The sequence below is a fragment of the Carassius carassius genome, chromosome 6 (genome assembly GCF_963082965.1).
Source record: "Carassius carassius chromosome 6, fCarCar2.1, whole genome shotgun sequence".
In the NCBI taxonomy this organism is placed as follows: domain Eukaryota; kingdom Metazoa; phylum Chordata; class Actinopteri; order Cypriniformes; family Cyprinidae; genus Carassius; species Carassius carassius.
The window spans coordinates 36968656-36987826 of record NC_081760.1 but is presented as its reverse complement, the minus strand read 5'-3'; the positions used below and the strand labels follow the sequence as shown (position 1 = coordinate 36987826).

The following is a 19171-nucleotide window of genomic DNA, read 5'->3' as shown; positions in this document are numbered from 1 at the left end:
TCAGTTTTCTCCCGGTAAAAGCAACATTAATTAATTTATTAAGTGTTGCTTTACAAAAGTGAATCAAATTATTTATAAAGCAGATTAATTAAAGTAAGACAAAGCAAGTGTAGAGAAGCAAATATCTATGGTCTTTCAAAATAAGAGAGGCATCGCTGGAATTAAACTATTTCAATTGTAATTTTCTCTCAAATTGATAACACATTTTGTTATTTGTGTAATCACTCAAGTGTAATTTAAATGAAGTTTAGTCAAACTAATCGAAGACCCTGCGGTCACTGTCATGACATCATCAGATCAGCTGACCTTCTAAACCGGACGTGATTGGCTCTCTGCTCATTCCAGCTGACCTTCATCATTCTGAATCTAACGAGGATGAAAGCGAGGCTGTGAGGGACTGTACACACACTGTAGATCACGCGATTTTCAATCCATCAGACGCATTGTACTTCAGCTCCAGTGTCGGTCTCATTCCCGACAAAATTTTATGTGGCACTGCCCTGACAAAAATCTCTGGACACAGTTGCGTGTTTATTTGTGATTTGTTTCCTATGGATAGTTTTATTCATATTAGCTGCACAGTAACTTCTATTCACTAATGGCATTAACAAGACAAGCGCTTTTTCTATGATCCCGCTGAGTTTGTGTCATTTGTGTCATTTACTCCTTGAAGTATATCGTGATGCACTTGATGACACACTCCATGACTCTCTCGAGCGCGCGCTTTTGGCCAATGTCGTACAGACATTTTTCCTTATCCATCACCTCCATCAGCACCTCAGTGATCAGCTGTCGACACACACACACATACACAAAGACACACACGACTGAGTGTTAATGTGCGGATGTCCGAGGGTTTCTAAGAATACATCGTTCAGCGTGCAAATGCAGTCAAATGAGTCTCCTCTACTGGAAACAGACGCATGTCAAACAAATAAAAAAAATTTAATATCAGATCAGGTTGTGAAATGTTGAGACAGACTGTTACCGAATGTCAGTCTGTGAATGAAAGTGTGGTTGGTTACCCTGAAGTTTCTGAGGATGAACTTGTCTGTGTTGTTGCCTGAGGCCATCGCTTTGATATAGGTAGCGTGATCTCCTTCAGCCATCAGCGGCTTACACAGTTTCTCCAGCACAATTTTGCCTTCGTCCCTTGCCGGCATGCCTCCCTTCAGATCAGACTGTATCACAAACAAACTGAAGAGAGAAAACATCAGGCAGACCTGAGCAGACCACATTCACATTAATCATGCTTGAGTCAGGAACGGACCGGGTCAGAAGTAGTCCTCCGTGACCCGCGCGGTCGCTCTTGAAGTTGTCCAAGCGTTCCTTAACCAGCTTATAATCGGCCTCATTCTGATCGAGAAGACAAACCAAAAAACCACACACCTGTCATAAATATCCGGCCAAAATTCTTCTGTGAACATTTCAGGATTATCTTAAAATAGATTATTTTTAATAGACATTCAGGTTTGTTTGCATTTTGCTTGGCTGATTGTTTGGATGTGGCATCTAATATAATTATTAATTTATCTCTGAGCTGGAACCCTGCACTGATGGTTACTAAAGTGTTGCAGTATTTTCAGTTTGTGGCTCCAGTGATGTGGAAACACTTGAGTGACCCTGAGGACTTGCAGTTTCACTTAATGCTGCAAAGATCCCACAAACGCTGTGCCACAACCACACACTCCACTGCTGATTTACAGGATAATATATAAGCAAGTTTATTTTACCTTGATCTTTTTTATTTTTTCACTACTTATTAGTAGTAGTAATAGTAGTAGTAGTTTTTTCTTTCTCAAAAAAAAACAAAAAAAACCCTGCACTTTTTATGTTCAATTTTGACTTTTTTTGTATGTGTTTTTCCTTTCATTTCATTTTTCCCTCTGTAACAAAAAAAAAACTAAACAAAAAAAAATACTTAATTGATGTAATATTTACTTTTTGTTTGTTTTTTATTTTACTAGTTTTTCCTTTTTCAACAAATTTTGCCATGAATTATAATTAAATTTAGTTGGTAACACTTTAGAATAATGGTCCATTAGTTAATGTTAGTTAATTCATTAATTAACATGAACAAACAATGATCAATACATGTATTACTGTATTTATTCATCTTTGTTAATGTTAGTTAATGAAAATAAAGTTATTCATTGTAAGTTCATGCTAATTCACAGTGCATTAACTATGTTTCATTTTACTAGGTTACCCTTCTCAAATTGATTTAACACTTTTTAACTCAATTTGTACTTTTTGTGCTTCTGCTTTTTTCTTTTATTGTTGTTTTTCCCCTTGTTAAAAAATTATTAGTTTTTCACTTTCTCAACAAATTCTGCAACAAGCTATACGTTTACTTTTGAGTTTAATTTTTACATTTTAATTTGAAATTCTTCTTAAAAACTATGATTTCACTTTTAAGTTTAATTTTTATCTTTTTTACATGTACTAGTTTACCCATCTCAAACAAAGTCTAATACAAATATTTTTTTATGATTTTTTTTAAATGAAATCATGTGTAAATTAATTTTGTTTCTATTACAAACATTTAAAGTATTAAAATAATATCTAAGAATGACAGGTGCAGTCTGCTGGTAATAACCTTACCGGTTCTCGCAACGCCATCTGAAGAGTGTGTGACTGGTTGTGTGTTTGGAAAACTCCTCAAATGAGCTCAGATCAACACTTTTTCCCCACTTTCATCTTTTATACAGCGTCCTTGAGATGTCACTGCCCCTCACCTGTCAATCACACTGTCCCTCTCCTTGTCTTGAAATGTTAACCCCACCCCTCAATTTGACCCACCAGCATACACACACACACACACACACACTGGCTCTGCGACTGAAGGCTTTTAATGCTCTTCTACAAGTTCAGGTATAGTGAGGAAACAGATGAAGCATCTCTGAGTTTGATTTGGGGTGAATTGTTGAAAGTTCAGGAAAAACAAAACAATGACCGACACGTGTGCAAACAAACACAGGAAAACAGCTTTTAACCTCCCATGCTTTTTATATTGAAATATGAATAATAAGGCATTAAAAGCAGTGCAACCCTTGTTGACCAAATGGTCTGTCTGCTGCAGTCACTGGACAGGTGTATTAATAGCATTTTTAGGGTTGTAAAATGTGTGTGTGTGTGTGTGTGTCTGTGTGTGTGGATAAGGTAAAAGCCATTCCTCACATTTGGACTGGTTCAAAGACAGGTCAAGATCAACATCCTCTGCCAAACATCATAAATCTGGCAGAAAAGAGGAAATAAAAATATTCTTCACTAGCTCTGAAAGTCAGACACTTTTAAAGTGAAGTAAAAAACTGAAGTGGCATGTGGCGAAGTATGGTGACCATACCCATAATCTGTGGTCTGCATTTAACCCATCCAAAGTACACACACACATTAGTGACCACACACACTGGCTCTGCGTCCGAAGCCATTTGTGATGCTCTGATTCCATCGCTGTTTTATTCCAATACAGTTGCATTCCTGCACAACACACAGCTAGATTTACTTTAAACAGTCATTTTGGGATCATGCCAGACTTTTGTTTTCTTGTTTTTACATTACTGCTTTTCTAGCATTTTCACTTCCACTTTTTCATGCTCTTGTACAAGTTCACATAGAGGGAAAACAGACGAAGCATCTCTGAGTTTGATTTGGGGTGAATGGATGAATGTTCAGGAAAAAACAAATCAACGATTGACACGTGTGCAAACAAAAACATTTTATTCACAAAAAAAAAAGTGTAAGGACATACAGTCAAGTATGGTGACCCATACTCAGAATTTGTGCTCTGCATTTAACCCATCCAAAGTTCACACACACACGCTCGCTCGCACGCACAGCAATGGGAAGCCATTCATGCTGTGGTGCACATGGAGCAGTTGGGGTTCGATGCCTTGCTCAAGGGCACCTCAGTCGTGTTATTGCTGGCCCGAGACTCAAACACACAACCCTAGGGTTAGGAGTCATTCTCTCTAACCACTAGGCCACAAATTACCCATCGCAACTTATGAATGAAGACAATGTAAGTCAAAAGGTTCAATCAAAAAATCACCATAATGATGCAAGTGCTATAACAAATTTCAGTTAGCCTAATGTACATGTAACAAGGTTTTATATATTTACATATTTTCTTTGGGTTTCTGAGTTATAAAAAACACGGTTTGAGTTAAGTACCTTGTCGGGTTTTACAGTGTAGAAGACACTTTTTTCCAAAGTGACTTATAAATGAGGACAATGGAAGTCAAAAGGTTCAATCAAAATCATCCAAAGAGTAATGATGCAAGTGCTATAACAAGTCTCAGTTAGCTTAACGTACATGTAGCAAGGTTTTTTTACATCATGTAATAAATTAAAAGAAAAACAAAAAAACTAAATAAAAAAGATAGAATAGAAAAGAATAGAGTAGCTAGTGTTAGACGCTGTTTTTGCTTTTGTTAAGTCTATAATAAATACAAAATAAAACAGAATACAAAAAAGATAGAATACAAAAGTCAAGTCAAGTTACGCTTATTTATATAACGCTTTTAACAATGCAGATTGTTTCAAAGCAACTGTACAGCACTAGTTAGTATACACTCTTGAGTGGCTGGTCTAAGACAGAGGTGGGATTTTCAAGTCACAAGCAAGTCTTCAAAGGGTTAAAGTTAATGAGATAATTAAGTGACTAATTAACTTAAAAACTGAACTGAAAACTGAACTGAAAAAGAAACAAATAAACAACAACAACAAAAACACTATGTCACCATAATTGTGGTCAAGGTTTGCTTTAGGTAGTCTCTTGACCCTTTTACTAATTCAGAGCAATTTGATTCAAAACAATTGCAATATTGTTTTTGCAACAAACATGTATGCATTGCTGAATCAAACCTTACAGTAACAGATGATCTTATGCTTTTTCTGTTTATAACTCATGATGAAAAAAAAAAAAAGACCCCGCCAAACAAACACCACTGCAATGCTTCAACGTTGAAAGACAAAAAAGAAGGACACTGCCAGTTCAGGCTTTTAGACATGCACACTTATCACACGATCCTCAACAGTGGTGACAATTTCTCATACTGCAGTGCATGACCAGTTTTTACTATGGTGTTACCCTTACCCAGCATGCAACATTTTGTTGATTGTCACCACTGTTGAGAGTCATATGCTGGTTCTTGACGTCTGTGTGTGTCTACAGAAAAGTGGAGCTGAAGTTTTGTATGCACTTAAATTCATTCACTGTAATTGGGGGTCGGCCCTTGATTGATACCTCTGGTTGCCACCGCTCCTCCTCTCATAGAAAACTTCACATTTACTATGCTTTACTTGAACATATTAACACTTTGAACATATTTCGCTTGAGTTTATTTAGAATTAATATATCTTAAGGTAAAAATAACTAAACGAAACACAACCATTAAAACATCAAAATTAAAATTCTTGCAGATAACAGCTAGTTAACATAAGCACCCGTGCATGTGCAACTGGACTTAGCTAAGAGATTTTCACTGCTTCAACAACTACACAAACACTGAATTTAAATAAAGCAACATGAATCATATTATCTGTATTTCTTCAGCTTCTCCTGAACTGAAGCACAGGATCTACTCTTCAGCACAACAGTAACCTCACAACCTCAGACAAACTCTTTAAATCTCAACACAACATTCAACACTAGCGGATCTCTCCTATATCATTGTGTGTAAAAACACACAGAATAACACATTTACTCTCCAGAGTTCATAGCGCTGTTAGGTTTCACAGTGCAGTGCTGCTTTTACTTGATTGATAGTAAAATACTGCCAACAGTGTATTACCGTTTTACAATTTATTACCCCCACATGAAAATCCTGTAGTATCCACACTACAAAGAGAAAAAGTAACACTGACGCAGGGTTGCAGTGAGATAATTACATGAATATGAAAGTGATTGAGCATTAGTGATGAACATGTGCTGTTAAAAAGCAGAATCACTGAAGTAAAGAGGAACAAGAACAAAACTCTGAAAATAGACGAGCAGAAACGAGAAAACGACTGACTTCCAGACATTACACCTTGTGATTACTAACAGTTGGACCTTATTTCTGTCATAAATCTACAGAAGCTCTTACTGAGAATTAGCAGAGGTTCAGATGCTTGTGTTTTATAGAAAATGTTTGGTGTGAATTACCATTTTGGTGGTCAGTGTTTGCTTCAGTAAAGATCCTGACCCATAACTTCTTACTATCAGCTGTCTTTCTGTTTGTTCAAACTCTGTGATTATAAAACACATTGATTACTGCAAACACAGTAGATGAAGTGCTCATCGTGTAGCCCTTTTGATTCACTAATTTCATTGTGTTTAATGTCTTAACAAATGCTCTATATTATTAGCACATTTTATTACATTTCATGCTATCGTTTCTGTGAAATCACACAAAGAGTTATTGTAGCAGTCAGCATTAATGAAGAATAAAAAAAAAGAAGCTACATTACTGAGAAACATGCAGACATCAAAAATCAGCTTTGAATCTCAACAATGGTAGCAATAAAGAATAATAGGGGAACTTTTAATATCTCAAAACAGGCTACAAATTGTCATAACAAATATAAATATATATATATATAGTAAGTGATATAGTTTGCAACATTAACAAGGTGTATATTGAATTTGTCCTTTTTATACAACTATCTACTACAACTAGGAAAACAATAAATTCAGTTTGTTGCATTCATATTCTCACCCACTTTTCTGTACTGAGTGACCTATAGTTTGTTAATAAATGGTATTAATAAATATACAGAATTTGGGATTTTTACATCACTGACTTCTTCCCTGTGCCACGTTTAGCATTTTCTTTATAGCTAATGGTTTTCAATTGGGGACAAAACACTTGCAATTTATATTCTGGGCTATTCTTCTCATCGGTAAATAGTAGACTAGCCTATGCTTTATTAATAAGCTGTGTCCTCCATTGTCACTGTTTTAGTAGGATACACTAAGCCACATGAAGCATTTGTAGCACAATCGAGCACTGCAAGAAAAAAATATAAATTAGAAAACCTTTAAAGTTAAATTATTCAAACGATCGTTTCTAAAGTCACAATTTAGCAAAAATTAAAGTGGAAAAAAATGAGGAAAAAAATCCAATATTCATGTATAAAGAAACTGAAAAAAAAGTAAATAAATAATGTTTGGTTTCATTTTTTGCAACGCTTCACGATTCAATTTTCAGATCGTATAGGGCAAATGCAAAAAAAATGGAAACCAAACAATTTTTTTCATATTTTTTTCAGTTACTTCAGAGTGTTCTGGAGTAATCTTAAAGCCCTAAGAGCTCCGTAAGAAGACCGATTTATGCATTCACCTGCAGGACAATCAGCAGATTACACCTTTACGTTTATTCAAGTGTAATGTGATGATAATAATAGAAGGATTTTATTGTACTTTGTTGTACACTTTTATAAATTCATTTATAAATTAATGAAAAAGGGCAGAAAAAAATTATAAATACACATCTTAATTAAATGACTAACCACAAAAAAATGAATAAAAGATGTAGGTAATATGCTTCAAAGACTGGGCGAAAAAATCTGTCAATGACTTGCTGTATTGGACCCAGAAATAACCAGTCTCTCGTTCTCCGTATAAAGTCGCCTATATTATATATTATTATGTAAAGTATAATATTATACATACACCATAATATAATATAACATAATATAATATAATACAACCGTTATTATATCAGAGTTGTCTGGAATACAGCATTAGGTTAACATTTTTTTTTTTAAAGTGAAAGTGAAAAAAAGCTTGTGTGTACTACAATTACGAGCCATAAGTGGCATTTATGATTGTGGCATAATTTTATAATAAAACATCAACATCTGATCCTCTGTAATTCTCAGTAACAGCAGGTGTTCATCACTAATGCACAATCATCATTTAATTAGTTACTTAATTATCTAACGACTCAAGACTCGTTTGTGACTTGAAAGGAATGACTTGGTTCCTCCTCTGGTGAAATCAGCTGCTGAGTTCATGGGTGGAGCAAAAATATGGCAGGACTTTTATTTGGACTTTACACCTCTGCTTAAGTGAAAGAAAAGAGTTCAGGAAAAAAAATATTTGGATGCGTTCATCGTCTCTTAAAGCGACTGCGCCTAATTTAGCTACTGGCTGCTGTAATGTTAATCCAAGAAATGAAAGAAAATCACTCACTGCTCTTGACTGAATTACTTTGTAGTTTTAACAAGAATTTATGCACAGTCAAACCAAAAATTATTCAGACACCAGATATAATTATATATAATTTTATATATATATATATATATATATATATATATATATATATATATATATATATATATATATATATATATATATATATATATATATATATATATATATATATTACTAGTAGGTACAGGACACTATGATAAATTTATGTAAGTAAGTAGGCTATAGCAAAATAAAGTGAACTGTGACAAATTATACCCAAAGAATCTTCATACAGTGAACTACTAGTGAAATTGATAAAAATATTATATTATATATATATATATATATATATATATATATATATAATTGGGACCAAAAATTATTGCTAATGCAACCTCACACCACAGTCTGAACAAAATGAAGCATTGCTTGGTAATTACTAGTGATGGCAAGATGAAGCCTCATGAACCATTAAGATTTTCAGCCAAGTGGTTCACAAAAGGGTTAATTTCTGGAAACTTAATTTGCTCACAATACCACCTGGTGGCCAACGAGTGTAAAACAAGCAGATATATTACAGACAGAGGTGTAAAGTCCAGGGGTCAGAAAGTAAAAGTCCTGCCATATTTTTGTTACACTCATGAACTCAGAAGCTGATTTCACCAGAGGAGGAACCAAGTCATTCCTTCCAAGTCACAAACTAGTCTCAAGTTAAATCCCAAGTCCTCAAAGAGTTAAAGTTAGTGAGATAATTAAGTGACTAATAAAATGATGACTGTGCAGTAGTGATAAACACCTGCTGTTATTGAAAAATTACATGACTTGGCTCCTCTGGTGAAATCAGCTGCTGAGTACATGGGTGGAACAAAAATATGGCAGGACTTTTACTTTCTGACCCCTGGCCTTTACACCTCTGTCTGTAATATATCTGCTTGTTTTACACTCTTTGGCCACCAGGTGATATTGTGAGCAAACGAAACCTCCAGAAATGAACCCTTTTGTCAACCACTTAGCTGAAAAGCTTAAAGTTTCATGAGGCTTCATCTCGCCATCAGTGTTGCCAATTTGGGGATTTTGTCACCGAATTTAGCTACTTTCTCATCATTGCTGCGACTTTTTGTGACAATGAGCTATTTTGGCTATATTTAAATATGGAGAGTTGGAGATTTTTTATTTGGCCACACTCTGTTGTAGTCCAGTGACCTCTCACGTTTGCTCTCGGTCATGCCAATTAGTCTGTATTCAATGCCTGCATTGACACACACTACAATTTCATTTACATCAGGGCACCAACTACTCAATGCATGAACTTCTTGTTTTAACCACAGACACAAAAGTTATACCACATTTCATGCACAGTCATGTCAACCAGATACTGTGAGACGCAGTGCATCATCGTGTCATGTGTGCTGGGATGCAGTATTGTGCATGCACTTTGTAACAGTGTGTTCACTTAAGTTTGTATGAATAAAGTTTTGTTGTTTTTGGAGAATCATTATATCTCTTATCTGTTGTATTTGAGCAGGACAGGGATGCATTTTGGATGCACATAAAACAAATTCCCCAGAAGTCATATCCCAGGTCATCAAAGGGTTAAAGTTAATGGGATAATTAAGTGACTAATTAAATGATGATTGTGCACTAGTGATGAACCCCTGCTGTTACTGAGAATTACAGAGGATCAGATGTTAATGTTTTATTGGTTAAAATGGAGATCAGTGTTTGCTTTAGTTGGGCTCTTAACCCTTTGACCAATTCAAAGTCATTTAATCAAAGCTCAAAGTTAGTAGTGTGGATTTATACCAACATTAAACTTTTTGTGTATAACTAATGATGGATACACATCACAAAGTGGCTTCTTTGGCTTTTTGATTGACTTTCAATTATTATTGAATTAAAGAAAAAATCACACTTTAGAATTGCTCTGGAAATGCTTTTATATTGAACATAAATTAATAAACTTATATCATCTCATGCTTTCAGACATAAACACTTATCATATGATCCACAACAGTGATGACAATTTTTATATACTGCAGTGCATGATGGGAGTTTTACTAAGGGGGTACCCAGCATGAAACATTTTGTTGAATTTTTACCATTGTAGTGATTTATATGCTGGTTCTTAATCTCTCTATGTATCCTAATAGTACTTTTTCTCTTAAATACTAAATCTCATCGTACAAAAACAGCTAATAGCTAACAGCTATTCACTTTGATCTTTCTGCTCTACAACACCTCACTCACTGCTACATTAATCCTCTGATAATAACAGTGCTTCTTCGATTATTGATCTCTCAGGACTTTTATTTTGGCGGGTCGTGCAGCGAAAGTGACGAACCTCGCCTCTCTTATTATTCAAGCTTCACTAACGAGTGGCCATTTTTTTAACGTGTGTCCGGATCCCGGTTCCGCTTACTCCTGTCTTAAAACCGCTTTTAACGTCACATATTAACGGACATCACCGGCGAACGAGTCTTTAAACCCAATAACCTTCACCGCGGAGAAGAAAACGACAGATAAACCGGTAGTTTCCGTGCGCTGTCGACATGAACCCTGAATAGTAAGTTTGTGTAAAACAGCGCTGATGACACATCAAACATGATCGATACATTTAACATCACTGTAGCAGCTCAACAAAACACTGCAGTCAGTTAAATACACACTGTATATATCAGCATTCGTTTATTAATAACTATCACAACTATATCCTGTGTCTGTTTAACCAAATCAGCCATCCGGGAGTCCTTTCGATTTGGTTTAAAAGTGATTATTTGTATGAATATGATTGTTTGTGTGCATATGTGTGGTGATATTTCAAAGAATGATATGTATAACATAACTGTCAGTCTGTTTCTGGAGCTCAGACACACTCAAGTGCCACGTCGTGATGAAACTGACCTGTTAAATATGACACTGGCTATCTTCTCGTGTTTATAATGAAATAACATCAGAGATCTGATCATGCACTGTCAGTCCTGTGAGGATGAAATCTCACTCACATCCTGGCTGAGTCTGTGACATTTGGAGTTGGGTAATTAAATCACCTGTTAGCACACAACCCTTTCAAATTCTGTGGTTTTACCATGGTACAGTGATGGTAATACCATGGTACTGAATGACTGCTCTATTTACAGATCATGTGAATATGTAAACCTGCCTAAAACATGCATAGAGCATAAATCACTTCAAGATAAGAAGAAAAATGTCTCTTTTTTTCGTGCAAATTCTCTCCTTTTTCATGCATAATTTATTTGTTGTTGTTTTTGGGGTGAAATATGAACCCGAGATCATCATTAAAGCTGGCTATTGACACGTGTTGCGTAATAATCAGCTCTTCCACGTCACAGAGGACCGGACTGACTGGGAGTGTAAGTGATCAAGTCATTAATCATCCTCTGCTTTCTCTTTCAGTGATTACCTGTTCAAGCTCCTGCTGATCGGAGACTCCGGCGTCGGGAAGTCCTGCCTTCTGCTGCGTTTCGCTGTAAGTTATTAGCCTGCAATTAAGATCCTGTTTACACACACGCTGATCAGATAGTGGCTCTTATTGCGCAGGTGATTTGACTGTCAAAGAGCTTCATGCTAAAGGTGAAGAGTAATGCTGCAATCTGACTTAGTTCTGCAGTTCTTTCTGATGTGTCTTTATGAAACGCATCCATTAGTAAATGTCTCGTGTGTTGTTGTGCGTGTGTATTTCCTCAGGACGACACGTATACAGAGAGCTACATCAGCACGATCGGAGTGGACTTCAAAATCAGGACGATAGAGCTCGACGGGAAGACCATCAAACTACAGATCGTAAGCCACACAAGCTTGATTTCATGCTCTGTTGCATTTATAAACACACGTTCATTACATTGCTTTTCAAAAGTGTGTGATCGGTGAGAGTTTCTCATGTTTCTCTCATGCTAACCAAGGCTGCATTTATTTGATCAAAAATACAGTAAAATATTATAACTTTTTAATTTGACTATTTTCTGTCTGAATATATTGCAAAATGCAATTTATTCCTTTGATGCGCAGCTGTATTTTCAGCATCATTCCTCCAGTCTTTAGTGTCACATGATCTTCAGAAATCATTTTGATATACTCATTTGCTGCTCAATATTTCTGATTATTATCAGTGTTGAAATCAGTGGGTTTTTTTTGAATGCGTGATGCATTTATTTGCACATTTATTTGAAATGGAAATCTTTTATTACATTATAAATGTCTTTACTGTACCTGATGAATAGGAGCATTCATTTATTTTTAAAAAAGGGCATGTCTCTCTGTGTGTGTGTGTGTGTGTGTGTGTGTGTGTGTGTGTGTGTGTGTGTTGTCAGTGGGACACGGCCGGTCAGGAGCGGTTTCGCACCATCACCTCCAGCTACTACAGAGGAGCTCACGGGATCATCGTTGTTTATGATGTCACGGATCAGGTGACCAAACACTGCATCAGCAGAGATCTCTGAGTGTCTGTGTTAAGCAGCAGGGACGGACTGGGAGTAGACGGCCCAAACAGCCCCACCACAACTACAAACAGTCGCTGTTATTTCACAATATTGCAGCAATTCTGTCATATTTATGGCTAATAACATCACAACACCCATGGTGACTTGATGACAAATGCAATAGAAACCATCACAGAAATTCTAATGATTTCCACTACAAATACCATTACAAACAATCAACTTTTAACCATTAAAACCATTAAATAATGGTATCATGTAGTGTGTTTTTTGGGACCTATGACATTAAGATTTAATGGTTTGACAAAAGCCACCAACAGAAGGAGACCAATTAACAGTAGAGACCAGGAGTCACCATTACAGTTTCTATTAAAACAAATACAATTTCATTTCTTCTTCACACCAAGGGGCCAGATTACTAATCCACTTCCACACCTTTTACATCATCCTACTCAATTTCCTTTTTATTGAAGGAAATTCATGCAATTTGTTTTTTTAGAGATTTTATTAACTATAATATGTGCAGTTAAGCTAATTGAAAAAGGAAACTTTGTTGTCAGTTGACCACGATATCACCCAAACAAATAAACATCTCAGCTGCATTGTCTGTAAATTTGCAACAAACAAATGTACAGATGTCTTCTTTTTTATTACAGAACATTCTCAAATCAACATAAGAGGACAGTTAAAAGGGGTTTATTAAAAATAAATTAATAGATCGTTGTTCCAAATGGTACCATAACATAACCTGGTAACTGCAGGATTTAAGAGCTTTAAAGTGTAACTAAACCCCTGCTCAGAGCCTGACTCCACCCACTGACAATATTTGAAAAATGCTGAAAAGTGGGTAGATCACAGCGGAGATAGAGGGGACGAACCGAGGGCGGGGCTGAGCGAGTGCAGCTGCAGCGTGAACCTGAGACTCGCAGTGACGGATTGATTGACAGCTGCTGTCAGAGACGCTAAAATGGAGAGTGACTGTAATGACGCAAGTAGCTTTGCAACAGAGCGATCATTTGAAGTAGAGGACTTTTCTCCCTCACTTTCACCTGAAGTGGAGGGTGTCGAGGTGTCTGTTCATATCAATTCGAGCCGCTGGCTCAAACTCCGGTCTTAACTCCCGCACCGCGTCGCTTTTCATCGCGAGCTGTGTGGAGAAGCCCATTTCCACCTCCATTGCGTTGGAGAAGCAATCCCGTGTAAAATGCAGTTTGCACACTCGAGCTCTAGGCGAGAACTTGCGGTCTTCCAGGCCAAATGCATGCAACCACTTGCGCCTAATTTTAAAGTCTGCTGGTAAACTATGCAGTCCAGCAGTGCTGTCGCAACCAGCAACACACCTACGTACCATCCTGACCACTGTACTAAATACAGATAAATCTACGCTAACTTGAAGATATAAATAACGCTATAATTGATATGCTAAATAGATGATATAATAGTCTATCCTGATCGTTTTCAATACTCGCAATTCCAACTCCTGACTCACTACAGTGATTTTGACGGAACAAGATGGTTTTATACTGCCAAGGGCGTGGTAGCTCGTACCAAGGGGCGTGGTGAGCTGGAAACTGCTTACGTCACCTGCCACCGCAACATCCAATAGGAAAAATCAACTGCAGTAGCCACCGTTCAACCTGAAGAGGGCAGCACTCAGACGTTTTTACACCATATATTGTAGAATTAAAACACTTTATAATCAAATGTCAAAAAAGTTACTCGAATCAATGAACGGCACTAATAAAGCCCCATTCTTATAGATCATTAACTAAAAAAAGTTGGTTTAAGGTTTAGTTACTCTTTAAAAGAGCTTTTTAGACCTGCACTTCACATTTCAGCCAGCAGGTGTCACTTTCAGAACTAGCAGACAGTTGCCCCGGTAACAGCAGAACAAAGCAGCATGGTCTGACTTTGAAGCATGCAGTGCTCAAGTTTATTCAGTGAAATCATAACCTTTTGAAGTTTAATCAACATACTAATCTATATTGCAATTCTTGCCTTTCTGTCCCCAAATGTATGACCTCTTATAATTAAGACTTTATGTATCATTTAAGAGTTTACGTGGCCTTAAATTGAGACTGTTTAACTGACTTTTTAAGGAAACCGCAGAATCCCTAAGAACATAGTTCAGTGCAAACAGTTCTGTCATGCATTTGGCAAAAAGCTTTTGCTGACTATGCATTTAACTTTGAAATTTGAGGCAAGTGCAACTCTGGCGTCTCCGCTGTTTGTGCGTAGTGATGTGATTCAAATAACAGATTTCCAAACATATAAGTATCCCCTTTAACATGGTAAAAAGATCATCTGTTCACCATCTTGATTGGAAAATGCTGTTTTCATTGTCAGTTTTTCATTTATTATTTGCTAATGTTAGTGAATGTTTAGATAAGAGTGCACAACTCTAAATTAATACAGGGAGCGAATAGAAACTAGTGACCTCTCCTGGTTGGAGATAGTATTAAACTGAAAGCAATCCTTAATGTGACTTTTCAAATATTTTTTAATTGATCATCAGAGTCTAAAATGATCCAGCTGGCTGTATACGGCAGTTTTGCTTTCTTATGAACAAAAATACTGTAGATTGCATTAGCACCCTGTTTTGTTGGCTGTCAATGTCACTTTTGACACTTTTTCTTTGTTGATGAATTATCAGGACTTCTCCAGTCCACCCCTGTTTAGCGGTCATGTATCATGATCATGTATGGTCATGTGTTTTAATGTGAGTTCTGCTCTGGATGTGTTTCTTCAGGAGTCCTTCAACAACATCAAGCAGTGGCTTCAGGAGATCGATCGCTACGCTAGTGAAAACGTAAACAAGCTCCTGGTGGGAAACAAGTGTGATCTGACCACTAAGAAAGTTGTGGATTACACAACAGTGAAGGTACAAGATCTGTCCCAAACCAACATCTCAACACTGTACAGCTGTTGTTACAATGATTCCCACAGCCCACAAAACCTGGTTTCCTGGATGCAGCACAAAAGACTGGCTGATTAATATTTATATACAAATAATAAACAATTCATTCATTTATGACTGATTATTTAAGTTTATTTATTTTAATGTAAGATTTTTTTAATGACGAGTTGATTTTAATGCTATTATTATTAATTTATAAATAATGAATATTAATATACATTGTCTTTTAAAACCTTTGTTGAGGCTCCAAAGTCTGGCTGATTAATAATTTAAATCATTACAGATTATTTACATAATTATTAACTATTCATTATTTAATAACAAGATTATTATAATTGGTAATTTATTAATCATGTTATTAAAAAACTTTCCTAATTGCAAACAGTGAGAGTATCTGATTAGTTATTTACTTTTATCATTTATTATTTTTTAAATAATTATAATTAATAATGTATAAATAATCTTTGGGGGGGGGGGCTTTCCTGGTAGCAGCCCAAATAATTAACAGCCTACTAATGAATAATTGTTGAAATTATTACACCATTTATCATTTGTAAAAAATATATATATATATATTAAAGGCATCTCTTTTTTTTATTGTGAAATAATAAACATTTATATTTAAAAATGTAATCATTTAGAATGAAATTATCATTTAACTTAAGCAATTATACTTCCTTTCTGTTAATTCTACATTAATTTCAACTTGTAAATATATTTATGTGTATGATTCGTACACAGTAACAGTAGGTGTGATTAATCACAGAAAATTGTTTAACGTTTATAAATAATTTTACAGCCCTAAATGTATTGAAATTCTTATTTATAAAGTCTAATGTCCACATAGTTTTTTTAAAATATGAAAAAAAAAATGTAATAAATTTTTTTATTTCTTTCTTATTTCTTTGGCCACACGTCCACTCTCATTGAGGTCAGTCTGTTGTTTTGTCTCCAGGAGTTTGCGGACTCTCTTGGCATCCCGTTCCTGGAGACGAGTGCGAAGAGCTCCACTAATGTGGAGCAGGCCTTCATGACCATGGCAGCTGAGATCAAGAAGAGGATGGGCCCCGGGGCCACTGCGGGAGGCTCCGAGAAATCCAACGTCAAGATTCAGAGCACGCCGGTCAAACCGGCCTCCGGAGGATGCTGCTGAGACCAACGACAGAAACCTGACCAACCATACACCACAGCTGAGTTAGAGAGAAATGAGAGAGCGTGTGTGTGAGCGAGAGAGAGGGAGACAGAGAGAGAGAGAGAGAGAGTGTGTGTGTGTGTGAGAGAGAGAGAGAGAGAGAGAGAGAGTGTGTGTGTGTGTGTGAGAGAGAGAGAGAGAGAGAGAGACAGAGAGAGAGTGTGTGTGTGTGTGTGTGTGTGTGAGAGAGAGAGAGAGAGAGTGTGTGTGTGTGTGTGTGTGTGTGTGTGAGAGAGAGAGAGAGAGACAGAGAGAGTGTGTGTGTGTGAGAGAGAGAGAGAGAGACAGAGAGAGAGTGTGTGTGTGAGAGAGAGAAAGACAGAGAGAGAGAGTGTGTCTGTGTGTGTATGTGCAATAAAGACTGAGAATATTACTGATAAGATGATTTAACATTGCCTGATATTGAATCATGCATGCACATCGATGCATGACCAGACAAACACGTGTCCAAGCGTCTGCTGGTTAAACCGCTCAAATTCTGTACTATCATTATACAAGCATCCACAAGCACTTTCGGACGCCGAAGACCCGTTTCCGGTGTTTTTAGAGGAGCGCAGCTAGGTTTGGCTTTGAACTTCCTCTTGGGATCTGTGATGTCATAACTGACCTCTGAACAGAGGGCTCCGTTACCATGGCTCTCAGTAGGGTTGTCACGGCGACTGCCGCTTCCTTCTCTCTGGCGTGGAGGACCGTCGGCCTGTTTGGCCATTTCTGCTCCTGTTTCTGTTTTCTATTTGTGCTCTGCAGCGTTTCAGTGCTCCTCTGAGCATGACCAACACATCACTTACAATCAGCTAGTCCTCTTCTGACATGTGCTAGTTGTTTGCCACGTTTTTAACAGCATTATCACCCTGTGGAATATTTTGGTGGTATAATTTGGAAAATAAGAATCAAATCTCGGGCTGCTTTTAGTTTAAAGCAACAGATCACCCAAAAACGAACATTCTGTCATGATTTACTCTCCCTACAGACTTATAAGAGTTCATTTACTCTGTTAAACACAAAAAGAAATTATTCTGAAGAATGTTGGTAACCAGGCCGGTAGCCATTGACTTCCATTATATGTAAAAGAAAAAAATACTATGGAAGTCAATGGCTACCGGCAACAGGTAGTGACAACATGAGGGTGAGCAAATAATGACTGAGTTTTGATTTTTGGGTGAATATCTTCTTGAATATCTAAATGTCAATATTATTGGTTATTTCTCTTAATTAGTTTTGATGCTTACACATTATGTATATAATATGGAAGCTTGTTTTGCGCACAGAAAATAGAAATAAAAAGGTCAGTGCAACTTTTTATCTCACAGTTTTGATTTTTTAACTCCTTTTTCTTCTTGCAATTTATGAGGAAATTCTGAGAAAGTCAGGAATGCAAGAGAAAAACTCAATTGCAAGATTAAATGTAATAATGACCTTTTATTAATTTTTTAATTATTATTATTCCTTGGTGAAAACAATAAAAAACAGAATTGCCCTTTTTACAACTTTATTTACAATAAAAAAAAAAGTGAATTGTGAGATTAAGAAGTCAAACCGATCTTTTTAATTGTTTTATTCTGTGGTGGAAGCAGGCTTCCATCATATCCTGTATTGTCGACTCTGTGTTGGTTTACTGACAGCACAACAGCAGTGTCACTGTAACAGGAGCTACAGCAGATCATCTATAAATGTGTCGATATAATAAATCCCAGATAAACAGAAGATGACATCACGATAATGAAAGCAACATTGTTTATGTAACTCCTTTGTGTTCAGCGAGAAAATGCTGAATTTTTGATTTCTTTTACATCACACAATGTTTAAATAAACTATGATGGAGAAGTTTAATAAAAAGGGTTTTAACTGGAGTGTTTCATGTGTTCATTTGTGTGCATGAGAGCAGTCTGCAGCAGATTTCTCTCGTTGTTTCCAGCGGGTGGCGTCATGTGTTCAGACTGCTGGAGATGTTGAGTCACCACGAGTTCACATCTTCTCATGAGACTCACATCTACTACTGACACGCGCTAATGCTCAAAAGATTGGAGGGGGTTTTGTTTTTGAAATTAATACTTTTATCCAGCAAGGATGCTTTGAATTTATCAAAAGTGACAGTAAATTGCATTTACTTTTTATTACATTACTTTAGTTTTAATTTTTGTCACCTAAGCTGGGCTTGCCGATTTTATTTTTAAAAAGAAAAACCCAAAAGTTATATTTTTGGCAACTCTAAAGTCCCTTTCACACCAGGAGTGAAATGAATAAGCTCTGCATCTCACTCCCGATTTCTCACATTGCTCCCGATTTACTTTTGACAAAACAAAGTAATTGCATTACCTATTTGGAAAATGAACTATATTATTAACTCAAATTAGCAATATTTTCTTGTAAAGAAATGCATTGCTTTACTAGTTCCTTGAGCAGAAGAGACTTATATCAGGAAATGGTTA

At 36.4% G+C, this 19171-nt stretch overlaps 3 protein-coding genes across 4 annotated transcripts in view; 1 reads left to right on the top strand and 2 right to left on the bottom strand.

The window, feature by feature from the left end:
• LOC132142826 (myoglobin-like) overlaps positions 1 to 19171 on the bottom strand; it is a 108978-nt gene that overhangs the window by 8928 nt on the left and 80879 nt on the right. Inside the window, exon 1 of one of the 2 annotated variants that reach the window (XM_059552993.1) lies at positions 2643 to 2734. The exons of the other annotated variant lie outside the window; for it this stretch is intronic. The gene's annotated coding sequence lies outside the window, so the exon portion shown is untranslated. Of the gene's footprint in view, positions 1 to 2642; positions 2735 to 19171 lie in introns of those variants that run through there. 2 annotated transcript variants of the gene reach the window in all.
• LOC132142827 (myoglobin-like) lies at positions 430 to 2688 on the bottom strand. The gene is made up of 4 exons (XM_059552995.1): positions 2605 to 2688; positions 1271 to 1356; positions 1026 to 1197; positions 430 to 789 (listed from the first exon to the last, which is right to left on the bottom strand). The coding sequence occupies exons 1-4, from the start codon at positions 2620 to 2622 to the stop codon at positions 661 to 663; spliced, it is 405 nt and encodes a 134-aa protein (XP_059408978.1). The 5' UTR covers positions 2623 to 2688; the 3' UTR covers positions 430 to 660.
• On the top strand, positions 10531 to 16965 carry LOC132142822 (ras-related protein Rab-1A-like). Its single transcript, XM_059552985.1, has 6 exons — positions 10531 to 10742; positions 11594 to 11666; positions 11885 to 11980; positions 12508 to 12603; positions 15383 to 15514; positions 16506 to 16965. Exons 1-6 carry the CDS (start codon positions 10729 to 10731, stop codon positions 16701 to 16703), a joined length of 609 nt encoding a protein of 202 aa, XP_059408968.1. The 5' UTR covers positions 10531 to 10728; the 3' UTR covers positions 16704 to 16965.

Coding starts and splice junctions, on each gene's coding strand:
- LOC132142827 (XM_059552995.1), bottom strand. Junction 1,198..1,270: donor GGAGGACTACTTCTGACCCG/GTCCGTTCCTGA, acceptor TTCTCTCTTCAG/TTTGTTTGTGATACAGTCTG. Junction 790..1,025: donor TCATCCTCAGAAACTTCAGG/GTAACCAACCAC, acceptor GTGTGTCGACAG/CTGATCACTGAGGTGCTGAT.
- LOC132142822 (XM_059552985.1), top strand. Junction 11,667..11,884: donor GCCTTCTGCTGCGTTTCGCT/GTAAGTTATTAG, acceptor GTATTTCCTCAG/GACGACACGTATACAGAGAG. Junction 12,604..15,382: donor TTTATGATGTCACGGATCAG/GTGACCAAACAC, acceptor GTGTTTCTTCAG/GAGTCCTTCAACAACATCAA.